This window comes from Leucoraja erinacea, chromosome 21, assembly GCF_028641065.1.
Source record: "Leucoraja erinacea ecotype New England chromosome 21, Leri_hhj_1, whole genome shotgun sequence".
Classification (NCBI taxonomy): domain Eukaryota; kingdom Metazoa; phylum Chordata; class Chondrichthyes; order Rajiformes; family Rajidae; genus Leucoraja; species Leucoraja erinaceus.
The window spans coordinates 28352698-28365599 of record NC_073397.1 but is presented as its reverse complement, the minus strand read 5'-3'; the positions used below and the strand labels follow the sequence as shown (position 1 = coordinate 28365599).

The window sequence follows — 12902 nt, the reverse complement described above, 5'->3', positions numbered from 1 at the left end:
AAATGTTAAGCTAAGGCCTCTTTTTGTGTTCTAAAGTTGATGTAAACTTCCATGTCCAAGAACAGTGCAGCACAAGTTGAGGCCCTCAGGCCCATAATGTCTGTGACAAACATGATCCACTGAGGTAATTTTGCCAAAAGACAGTCTCATTATCAACATTTATTCCTCAACTATTATCATCAAAACGGCTAATTGATTTTAATTTCATTGCATCTTGGGAGATATCACAATTTCTATATTATAATAATGGCTACACTTCCCAGAATATATTATAAGCCATTTTACAATTCTCGATTGATAATGTTGTGACATTTACATATTTGATATGGTCAATCTGACTGCAATGTACCGAAAGAGTACCTTAACAATAACCTGCTTGCAATAGTTGTCCAGTATTTCCCATTCACAAAGGCATCCATCCCATTCTGAAGAAGGGTCTTGCCCTGAAACATCACCCATTCTTTCTATCCAGAGATGCTGCCTGTCCTGCTGAGTTATTCCAGCATTTTGTGTGTATCATCCCATTCCTTTCTACTCCTACAATACTTTTTTCTTTGCACTCTGCAATTCAGTTAAAACTGGTATTCAAGGCAGCACTATCTTTCTCAGTGTCTCAGTGTTCTCAGTGCCCCCTCATCTGAAAACATTGTTACCATCTTCTAAGCACCATCCATTCTACTGCTCAGCTTGCGTGTTTCACTCCTATTTGATCCTAGTGCATTCAGGCTAAAACAGGTCACATTATACTCTTCATGTCTCTCTTGTCTATTGTCGGGGATTGGAGACAGCATTCCGTCATAATCCACTGCAGGAAGAATTTCAGGAGATTTACCAGATATTCTATGCAGATACTGCAACCATTTGTATTTGGTGAACATCGAGGAATGATACCGTCAATCTGACTGCAATGTACCCAAAGAGAAGAACCAGGGAGAGAGGAGTTTAGTATTTACAGACACTGATCAGCAAAGATTGATCTAAAGACTGTATTTCCAAATTTTACTTGGGCACTAATAATTGACACGTGATGGTTATTAATCTGAAAAGTTAACACTTTAGCAAATTTTACCAGATTACACTATAGTGTGGAGAGTTTAGTAATGCTGAATTGAGTAACTAGCACATTAAATAAAGATTCTTACTTTAGGCCTTTCCGCAATGACTTGCATATTTTCTCCACACGAATTGGCCGTGGCTCCAAGCTGCTGGAGTTTTTTTGTGAGGTTACAAGCCTCGTTGTGGATTTTACTGAGGAGACTCTTGACATTGGAGAACTTCTACTGACAAAAGAACCTCTGCAAAAGAAAATAATGGCATTGGTAAATCGCTGTGATTTAACAACGTACCTTTAAATATCATTAGTTTTCATACTGTAACAATCTCACATGTCCCGATTATTAACAAGGAAGAAACTCTGCATGATCAGCATAATCCTCCTTCCATAATCTGATCCCTTGGAAGGTTCCTCCAAGGCTTTGTAAAATAAAGTTTAATATTAGCTTATTTTTACTTTTTTTCATATGGACATTAATGGTAAAAAACAAAGTTTATTGTTCATCCCCATTTGCCAGAGACATGCCTCAGGCACTCGTCTAGACAAGTGGTAACTGCCATCACCCTCCTGGCAGCATGTTATTTGAAGGTGGAGGAATGGCTTTGAGGCAACAGGAAAAATGTCACTCAACCCAGCTGTGAACTAAGTTTATGGTCTACATTTGTGCCTTCAGTATCTGTGTGACCAGACTTGCTAAGTATCTGATTAATGGTGACTTCCAGGCTATTCACTTCTGGGGAGTTGGTAATGGTAATGTCATCTGGATAGTTGGCAAGATTATTTTTCTGGCTTTGGCACTTGTGTGGTTTAAATGTCACTTACCATCTATCAGCCCATGTCTGAATGTTATCTGTGCCTTTCCATACTCAGTCATGAAATTATACAATGTGTAACTACAAACAAAAAATTGTATTTGTTTGCTGTGTCCTGCAGGCAAACAATCAGGGGGAAAAATAAAAACACTCTACACCTCCACCCCCACCAGGATGGCCTCAAAGCCCTCCGGTTCTTCCTCGACCAGAGGAGCAACCTATACCCAGCCACTGACACTCTCCTCCGCCTAGCGGAGTTGGTCCTCACCCTCAACAACTTTACGTTTGACTCCTCCCATTTCCTCCAAACACAAGGCGTAGCTATGGGCACACGCATGGGCCCCAGCTACGCCTGCCTCTTTGTCGGGTACGTTGAACAATCCTTGTTCAATACGTACCAGGGCCCCATCCCCGACCTCTACCTCCGTTACATTGACGACAGCTTTGGGGCCACCTCCTGCACCTACACACAACTGATTGACTTTATCCACTTCACCACCAACTTCGATCCGGCACTCCAATACACCTGGACCATTTCTGACACTTCCCTACCATTCCTTGACCTCACCATCTCCATCGCAGGGGAAAAATAAAAATCCAGCAATCAACAGCTTTAACCTGGTTGAATTTGACAGGTAATATTTTTTGCTTTTATTTTTTTTGCTTTTTTGCTTGTCCAGAGGGCAGGGCAACCGACCTTGCAGCAGCCTCTGCATTCCGTCTGTCTTTTTAAAAATTTTGTCCTGAAGAATATATAGTTTGTTGTGGTTTTTATATTGTTTTTAGCTGTGTATATGTGGGGGGCGGTGGGGGGGGGGGGGGGAAACTTTTAAATCTCTTCCATGTACGGGTGACCCCACCTTTTCCCTGTCTGGTCTCCATTGTTGTTGGGGCCTAGCACCGTGAAGCGGCCTCCAACTGGAACGGCCTGGGAGCTCCAGTCGCGGAGCCTGCAGACTTACCATCCTGGGGCTGGCTGGCTTTGGAGCGTGGAGAGCTGTGGTGGTGGTGCGCGGCTGTGACCCGACTCTGGAGCTCGGAGGCTCCAGCCGCAGGTCCGGTGGGCATTGACATCGGGAGCTCGCGGGTCTCTGGTGGGAGACCGCTTTTTGGAGCTCCCGCAACGGCACCTTCTCCCGCCCGAGTTGCGGGATTGAAATTGACCCGGAGCGGGGCCTTACATTGCCTGGCGTGACTTTAACGGCCGCGGGACTTGCCATCGCCCGCCGGGAGCTCCAACATTAAGACCCGGAGCGGGGCCGTACATCACCTGGCACGGCCTTAACGGCCGCGAGACTTGCCATCGCCTGCCGGGGCCTTTAACATCGGGAGAAGAATGGAACACAGGGGAGAGACAAGACTTTGCCTTCCATCACAGTGAGGAGGACATTCACTGTGATGGATATTTGTGTAAATTGTATTGGTTGTGTGTCTTGGTTCTTTTCTTGTTGTATGACTGCAGAAACCAAATTTTGTTTGAACTTCATTTGAGGTTCAAATGACAATAAATAAAATTGTATTGTATTGTATTGTATTTTTCCCAATTGTGAAATGGATACAAATTACAATACGACGGTTTTGAGTCTTTGCCCAAATCTGTTAACAATTTTTTTAAATGAAATGGAAATAACATTTTATTTTCTCTTTCTGCTTGGATTAAATCCTTTAAATTTCCCTTCCTACCTCTTTTCTCTTATCTCCAGTCAGAACTCTCTCATCCTTCTCTCTGATATTCATTCCATCACTGCATTTATTTGTCAATCTAAAATTCCTACTTATTTTCAACCAAACTTTTTTGATGAAACAGCACTATTTTTGTAGTAAAAGAGATCATAGAATGGCATAGCTACATCGATTTAAAAGTATGGTTGGAATGTGAGGAGCCTCAGTCAATCCACCTATAAAATATGTTTGCTTCACAAAGTTGTGCAAGTCACCCTTGCACATTACATCATAAGGATAAAAGTAGTATAATTTAGTAGTTGCCTTACAAAATAAACCACTAATGCTGCCCAACTCTGACATTTTGACTCGTACTATTTAGGTTTTGGATTCAGTATCAGCATTGACTTTTTCAATAATCAATAGGAAATTAAATTTGGAACAAATTTTAGGGCCATTGCACTGTATATTGCATCTGCTGAATGCCTAGAAACAGGTCCCAAACATAATATATCCACTTCAGAAAATGTATTAAGTGTATATATTTCTTTTACATATCCTAAAAGTGATCTTGATTATTTATTATTCCAAAACAGTAATCTAATAACTATTGAACTAATCCATCTTTCTTATTGTTTTTATGCCATCTAGCCCCCTTAATCAAATTGCTGTAACCACTGTCACATATTATTAATCATTTTTGTTTCCATTTTGCACTTTCCCATTCCTTTCCTTTCTGTCTCTATCTTATTCTTCACTGATGTGGCAAACGGATGGATTCCCAAATATAACATAATGAACCAAGACATTTTCGAAATATGTGAATATAAGAATTAAATGTTATGCAAGTATGTTTTAATGCCCTGAATTCCTCTAATGTTTATCATTTTTCACAGTTGACGTTTAACAGAATGTAATTTGTGGATCTTATATTCGATTGGAACCAGATGCATATTTTGAACACAGTGAGGGAAACTTAGAACCCAAATGGATACATTTCAAACTCGTGAATCATTTCTTTAAGGTCAGGAGTCTCTGCATCATATCCAAAAATTTCCCAACAATTTTATAATTTCTTAATAAACCTGAGAAAAAAAGCTTCATAAATCTCATGCTCGGGTGATATGTTCCTGTTTGAAAATAAAATCTGTGCATCTGTGCAGAATATGATATGATAATAAACATTAGAGGAATTCAGGAATTTATAAAAACAAGTATAAGTAAACAAACTTGTTTTGCAGAAATTAAAGTTTTATAAAATGGATTGTCCTTTGGCTCGTACATTTATCACTCCAGTGTTCTAACTATTTTTCTGGCAGCGTCCCACAAGAATTGTAGCAATCTCTCACCCAAAATTATTTAAATTTACTGGAGATATATTGACTACATTGCATTATGGAGAAGAAAGTTGAAAAAAAGAATAAAAGCTTTGCCATCTGATCACACAGTTGCAATTTCCCACATATCTCCACTTACTGAATATAAAGACCAAGGAGTCCAAATGAATTACATGTGGATACGTACAGTAACAAGGCTCTGTGGAACAAACCTTGGCTGGTTGCTTTGAGAACCATGAGGAGCTGCTTCCTTAAGAGCACAATGTGCATAGATTCATTCACCAGTGGCACAATTCCCTGTCCTTGCATAGTTACCACATTTTATTTTAAGAGTTGCTTGAGAAGTATGAACTTAGCTAACTGGAGCGTTTTAAAGCACCGGTTCTTCACTGCAATTACAACCTCAAGTAGAAAGAATGAAATGGATTGCCTGAATCAGCAGAATGGAATGGAGCAGATGCCCACTGATTTCAGACAATCAATAAGGCATTGGAGCTGCAGAAGTGGCTACCAAGGAAAACCATAGATGTAATTGTGCATGTCCAAAGAAAGAAGATGGTCTTACTTTGAACATGTCACATTAAATTCATTTGTACAGATTTCATTGCTGACTTTAGGTGGTCAGCTAAACGAGCCTTTAATTTTGACTTGAGCAGGTCTTCATCATCAGATTAAGATCTGTTTTGTTCTATTTGAGGTCCGTTCATACAATGTGAACACCTATGTTAAGATGCTATTCATTGACTACAGCTCAGCCTACTAAATAAGCTCAGTAAAAGATCTGAACCTTGACCTTTGAGCCTCTTCTGAAACTGGATTCTGGCCTTCTTAACTGGCAGACTTCAGTTAGTTATAATTGGTCATAAAATAACATTTCTTCCACCTTAACCAGCAATGTTGCCCCTCAGATTTGAGTGCCCAGTCCCCATTTCCACTCCTTGTACATCTTTGACTTTGGGTCAAATATAGTCACAACATGATCTTTAAGTTTAATGATGATATCACTGTTGTCAGCTGGATCAACAACAAAAATGAAGTGATCTACAGGAAAGAGATCGAGAACTTTGCATCATGGTTGTCAAGCCTCGTCCTTAATGTCAAGAGTTACTTGTAGACCTAAGGAAGCAAGGGAATTAACTCTGTCCTCACCAACTGAGTTGCTGTTGGGATGGACAATGGCTTCAAATTCCTAAGCATTCATATAACCGCTAATCGAATGCGGTGATCAAGAAAGCACATTAGCATATTTACTTTCTTAAATGTCTGAGAAGGTTGTGCATGTTCACTGAGATTCTCGATCTTCCACAGATGAAAGGATGCATCTCAGCATTGTATGCCAACTGCTCTGTTCTTGACAGCCTGTGAGTGGTGAACACAGCTCAATCCATCACAGGCACATCACTTTCTTCCATCCAGACTATCTTCATGGTGCATTGCAACAGGAAGGCTGGAAATATCATCTAGGTTGCCTGCCACTGTGGCAATTCCCTTTTCTCTATTTTACCTTCTGGGAGAAGATGCGGGAACTTGAAAGGTTGGATGTCCATATTTAATAACCACTTCTTCCCATTGCTATCTGACTCCTGAACCAATCACCTCTTTCACTCCACACCCCCAGAGATGATGCCATGTACTCTCACTCTTAACTCCACCTCATTTGGTTATTCCATTATTGTACTTTAATATTCTTCTGCTGTATCTGTACTCTTCATTGTTTTCAGCATGGTTTTATGATATGTGTGCTGTTTACTCTGTAAGCTTCATGTGAACAAGGAAATTCATTGCACCCTGGTGTATATGACAATAAACTAATCTGAGAATTTTCCGAATTCCCAGAAGCCAAACCAAACATGTACGGCATGCCAATTGGCAGCTTCCAGTTATGCATCATGGGTGCACAAAAGTGCTTTTCTTGTTTTGCAATAATTTTGTGCTGTAAGCTATTCCACAGCTCACAATATGCAGGCATTTTGTTTTTGAACTTCTCTGCTCGTGATACTAGAGTGACTCAGTGGTGCTGTACATAGTGCAGCTGTCTCACAGTTCCAGTGACCTGGATTTGATTCTGATCTCCAGTTCTGTCTGCGTTCAGTTTGTACACTCTCCCTGTGAATGGCTCAGTTTCCTCTGGAGGCTCCTGTTTCCTCCCACATCCCAAAGATATGTTGATTATTAGGTTAATTAGCTAGTGTAAATTACCCCTGATGTTGATGGCTGAGATGAACAAACCAAAAGGGTGTTAATGTGAAAGGAGAGTTTGCAATGAAATAAGTGAGGAAATAGAATTGACAGCACTGCTTTGTGCGCTAGCATAGGTGTGATGGGCCAAATGCCCTCCTTTACATATGTTAAAAGGAAACTTGTGAAGCATCATAAATGTTTGTCACTTTGATTAAACACTTCCACTTGTAGGCTGCCATTCCTGATTAATCTGCAAAAAAGATTGATATTTCCTCAGAGATATGCAGGAAATCTAGGAACTCCCTGTTGTTTGCCGATGACAATCGTGAATTTAAGATGTTGCCAGATTGGGAATTAATATTGACCGTCAAGTTAATGCATATAATATTGCAGTATTTCCTTGGAGATAGGTAGAGAATAGTGATACCCTGTTGTTTGCTAATGGCAATATGGAATTTGAGATGTTGCTAGATTGGGAGCAAGTTAACGCAGATAACATTGAAATAGCACCTACAATGTATACCACAAATGTTACACTTCAAGAAGAGAAGAACGGAGTAAATAAGTATGTTTATCTTTTTGTTCCAGAGAATTATCCTTTAGAACAGCCTTCTGATAAATTTGTTTTTAAATATTCAATGTAATCATTACACAAACTAATATTTTACTAAGTAACACAACTTGCAGGTATTTTAATATTGATGATAAAAAAAATCTCTGTCTCCTGCCCAGAACAGTTCTGTTATAGTTTAGGGCACAACTAGAACTAATTGTTGATTATTTCAATAAAAGAGGGCAAATTCCTCCCCAGCAGAAATATGTAAGGGTATGACAACAAGGTTTGTTACTGTCTCTCAGTCAGCCATTCTACAAAGTTATTTTGAATTGTCCAAGATTAAACAGTAGCAGGTCACATCAGCTGCAATTAAACATCGATATTGTTTCTTGCAATTCCAACACTTGGTTCAATGTAGTTTAATATCAGAAGCATGTGTTTATGAAATGCTCTGAGCTTGTTTCCTGTAATGTGACTGACAGCATGCAAACTAGGAGCTGTCTAAATGGTCCAAAATAGCATGGCCTGCCATGTCTTTATAATTCTACTATTATATAATTACAACAAAGTATTGTTTGTATTTGAAATAGCATGTAATTACATTTCTATCATATTCAGTGGCAAATTGAAAGTCATGGAAAATAAAATGTGATTTTTTTCATCTATGGGAAAACACATCTTGCAGTAGGAGAATTCAAATAATGGGGATAGAAAAATAATACCGTTTACAGAATGAAAACAAGTTTATTTCTATCTTCTCTCGCTTCTTCTGTTGTTATGCCACCATAGGTGGCGTGGCGTGAAAATTATATGTACTCAGAGGCCAATCAGACTGCCAAAAATTAAACAATTTCATGGACGTTCTCAGGATTTTGTGTAGGAAAGTTCCTGGTTTTCACAAACTCAGCGGGTCAGGTAGCATCTCTGGAGAGGAAGGAATTGGTGAGGTTTCGGGTCGAGACCCTTCTTCATACTCTGACGTTATGGGTCGAGACCCTTCCTCAGACTCGACCTGAAATGTAACCCATAGGTCGGTGGGGGTGCTGCAAGCCGGCAGCCCTGCCAGCAGCGTGTTAGTTTTTTTAACTTTCTACATTTTTTTAGTGTGTCCTAATGTATGTTTTTGGTGTCTCTCTGTGTGACTGGTGTGGGGGATGGTGTGGGGGGTAAGGGGGAAACTGTTTTGGTTGCCTCCTCCACGGAGTGGCGACTTTTTCCATGTCGCTTCCTCCGTGGCCTAACATCAAGGATCGGTGCGGCCTTTTCTAGAGATGTGCCCGGAGCTTCAGCAGCGGGCGCAGCGTGGACTCTCGTAGCAGAGTGGGCGAGCCTCGCCGGGAGTCGCTGGAGGGGAGCGCTCCGTTCGCTGGCCCGCGGCAGCCTGAAGCCGCGGTCTGCAGAGCTCCAGCTGGCACGGCGTCCGCAGCCTGGGATCCCACATTGGGGACCCAGGAGGAGAAGAAGCTCCGATGGGGAAGCACCGATTCAGGACTTACCTGGACTTTATCTGGACTTTACCTTGTCGGAACATCTGGACGCCAACAGCAGCGGCTGCGGAGGGTTGAGGTCCCGACCACGGGGAAAAATGGAGGAGGACTGGCCAAATTTTGTGCCTTCCACCACAGTGATGAATGCTGTGGTGGATGTTTGTGTTAAATTCTTATTGTGTTTTTGTGTGTTCCTTTTTCATTGTACCGCTGCTGGCAAATTAATTTCACTTGCACTTTATGTGAGGTGGCGGCTGGTTCCGCTGTCCGGTCCTGGCGGCCGCGCGCAACCACCCATTACTTCCCTCCGCGGCAACAATGAGGTGGCTCCGCGCCGCGCAAACGGTGAGTGAGTGAATGAGTTGCTGGCATGATCTCCGACCCCCTCCTTCTCAATGCTCCTCCCCTGCCCGCAACTTTACCCCTGGAGGCCCAGCCAAGTTTACTACTTTGTGCTGACCCGGGCCAGACTCCCCACAAACTGTGGAAAGGAACTGTCCCCCAACCCCCCCCCCCCCCCCCCCCCCCCCCCCCCCACAGCAGCGCTGTCCTTTTACAACCGCTTCCCACTTCACACAGTTCCAGGGTCAAAGGCATGGCAGGTTTCGCAGAGCAGTCATTAAGAGAGTGGCATTGCTTGTCTAATCTTCGGCCTCCAAGACGCAGGTAAATTTTTCGGACCTTATTCTAGAGTACAAAAATCGCGTGTTGGACACCAGGAAATATGGTATCTAATGCTGCATCTAGAAGGGAGCCCATAAATTTATTGTTCTGTGATCTATTGTGTTCTCTTGGTTTGGATTCCATTTCACAGTGTAAGCGACCACAAACTATTTTTTTCTTTAAGAAGGACCTTCACTGTTTTAAACACAAATGTAAGTCTAGAATTTCCTGGCACTGGCAAGCGACTCATGCGAGCTTCTCACATACTTGCTAAGCCTGCATTTATTTAATTCAAATCCCCAGTGAAAACTTCCACTCAGAAGCCATCTGATCTTCATTGGCAAAGCAAAGTACAGACATAAATCCCATCACGTGGTCGACAGAGAACAAGCCATGCACAGAATAAAATAATTCTCACAGCCGGCTAGAGCCTGCCTCTGACTTAGATGATTGTCAAAACGTTCAAGGAGCTTTGACTGTTTGTGAAACATTCAAAGATGATTTACATTTTATTTATAAATCTCACTCTTAAAAACATTTAATTATCTCTTAATCTTCCATATTCCAGGAATACAATCCTAAAGTAAGAAATCTCTTTGTAACTTGTGAAAATTTGTGGGCAATATACTCTTGGTATGATATCCTGGCAGACTAGTTTCAATTATTGATTCATAAAGAGCAGATCAAAGCTTTTCACAGGATTTTGTGGCCTCAACAATATATTTGATTCAAACCTGGCAACACTTCATTTTCTGTTTTATTTCAGTTTTCCAGCATCTGCAGTACTTGTCTTTTCAACGATTACCAGGATTACTGCATTATTATGAAAGTTTTAAGCTAAACCCAAATGGTGATAACTCCTGGAATTTTGTTTCTGGCCTAAACAGCATGGAGTTCACCAAGGACGTTCAGTCAAATTAAATGGATGTAATGTTTTTTTTAAACATTTGTCAACTTGTATGGGGCCTGAGAATGGCTCACATGCCGAAGATGGCTTTAACCAATAGACCTGCTTCAGTTTCTTTTCTTTCATGCTGATGTTCTCAATTCCTACCAGTCATTTTCCAACTGAATCTAGTTGTTATCGTCACAATCTTGCTTTGACCCCACTATAATTTGTGTCAGCCACCATCCATCCAAACCTGATTGATTCCTTGCTCATTTTGTTTGCCATTCACCACTAATTAAAAGTCCCTGTGCAATCATCTACCCACAAAATCTCTTCTAAAACTTTTTTCACCCAGCTATCTTCTTCCACGTCCTCATTCTCTAGAATGGTGGAAGATAATGGACAATGGGCTTTTAAGTTGCAAAATACCTAAGTCTCATTTACATTAAACCTCATGAAGGACCTTATATAAAATTGGTAGGAAAGCACTGCAAATGCTGGTTTACACCGAAGATAGACACAAATTGCTGGAGTAACTCAGCGGGCCAGGCAGCATCTCTGGAGAGAAGGAATGGGTGATGTTTTGGGTTGAGACCCTTCTTCAGATTGGTTTGATAGCCCTCTACAGTGCCACTTCATAGCAATACAGTTTCAAGCTTGCCAGCTGTGATAGTCAATTATACTCACTGTGATCGTCTGCTTGGCACGGAACTAAAGCCAGTGAACGAACGGCTGCGGTTGAGCCCACTTGAATCAGCAGGAGAGGCAAAGTGCAGTTTCACAGACATTGTCCCTGGGGACGGATATGGTTCCTAAAAATAGATAAAAAATACATCAAATATGAGAGTAGAAAAAATATATATTCCCTGGACCATGGAAACAAATATTTGAACGGGTGAAGGTTTAAAGAAAGTTACATAAGCAGTTATTAATTTTTTATGTTAAGATATTTCTGCTTTGTCCTAAGTTGGAAAAGCACCTTAGCATCTCATAATATTGAATTTTAACAGTGACATCTGAAGAATCACTGAAGAGATTCAAGCACATGTGATGCCCCTAGAAACTAAAACTATCACATGCAATATTATTACCAATTGAACATTGATTTCTATATAATAAGGCTTCTTAAAGTGGACATATTTTAAAATTTCATAAGGTAACCATGTCTTGATAAACTGTAATTTCAGGACAGGCTAGTTTTATTTCTGGAGTATATTTCTCCTTCCTGAAACACCAATAGTCACAGACGCACTCCATCTAAAAGTGAAATTAAGAAACTGAGTTTAGTGTATTGTCAAATGCACAAGTACGGTGAGACACAGGTACATAGACTCAGACAAGCACACAAAAACAAATTATACATAAATTAAATATAAATTATAATTAACATTTCTAAAAGAGAGAAGGCGGTGCAAAAATAAATAAGACATAAGTGTAAAAATATAATTTGGAAAATAAACAAACCCACGGTAGTTTGAGAGATGGACCATCGTGCACAAATGCCGAGGTAGAATTAGGGTTATGTTGGTTGGTTCAAGAACCTGATAGTTGAAGGGAAGTAGCTGTTCCTGCAATGCAATATAATGTGGGACTTCAGACTTCTGTACCTCCTGCCCGATGGTAGTGCTAAGAAGTGGTCATGGCCTGGATGGTGGGGATCCTTGAATATAGCTACTGCTTTTCCTGAAGCAGCTCCACAAATAGATGATGTATTCGATGGAGGGGAGGACCATGCCTGTGATGGACTGGGCTGAGTTCACCCCCAGTCATGCTGTGAAGATAGTGTCAATTAACACACATTTGTTTAATTTTTGAGAATGTGATGATTTTGTTGTTTGTGCCTAACGTTCAAATGCGCTCAAAACTCTTATTCTTCTTATGGGTTTTAGAGGTGCAATCAGAGTAGCCTGGGCAAGTAATTACAGTGCACTTTGTAGATGGTACACTCTTCAGCAACTAAATGCCAATTATGAAGGAAATAAATGTTTCGGTGGATGGTTAGTGCCAAGCATCTTGGGTGGATTCAACAATGCTCCTGACATGAGCTATGTAGATGGTGGAAAGCACTTGGGATCTCAAGAAGCGAGTCACTCATCATAAAGGGCCTGTCCCACTTATGCAACCTTTACAGACGACTGCCGGCACCTGTGATAGGTCACCAAAATTTTCAACATGTTAAAAATTCAGCGGCAACCCCTGGCGACATGTCGCGAGTGACCTCTCACGACCATACAGCCTGTATGGTCGTGAGAGGTCTCCTA

At 41.0% G+C, this 12902-nt stretch overlaps 1 protein-coding gene across 5 annotated transcripts in view; it reads right to left on the bottom strand.

Moving 5' to 3' along the window:
- The window catches only part of LOC129707442 (RIPOR family member 3-like), a 144605-nt gene that overhangs the window by 61125 nt on the left and 70578 nt on the right, over positions 1–12902 (bottom strand). For all 5 annotated transcript variants that reach the window (XR_008725182.1, XM_055652473.1, XM_055652472.1 and 2 more), the window contains 2 exons: positions 11329–11453; positions 1143–1295 (listed from right to left, as the gene is read on the bottom strand). Coding sequence is in view for 4 of the 5 variants with exons in the window: in XM_055652473.1 (XP_055508448.1) it covers positions 1143–1295; positions 11329–11429 (254 nt within the window). In the remaining variant the exon portion in view is untranslated. The remainder of the gene's footprint in view (positions 1–1142; positions 1296–11328; positions 11454–12902) is intronic.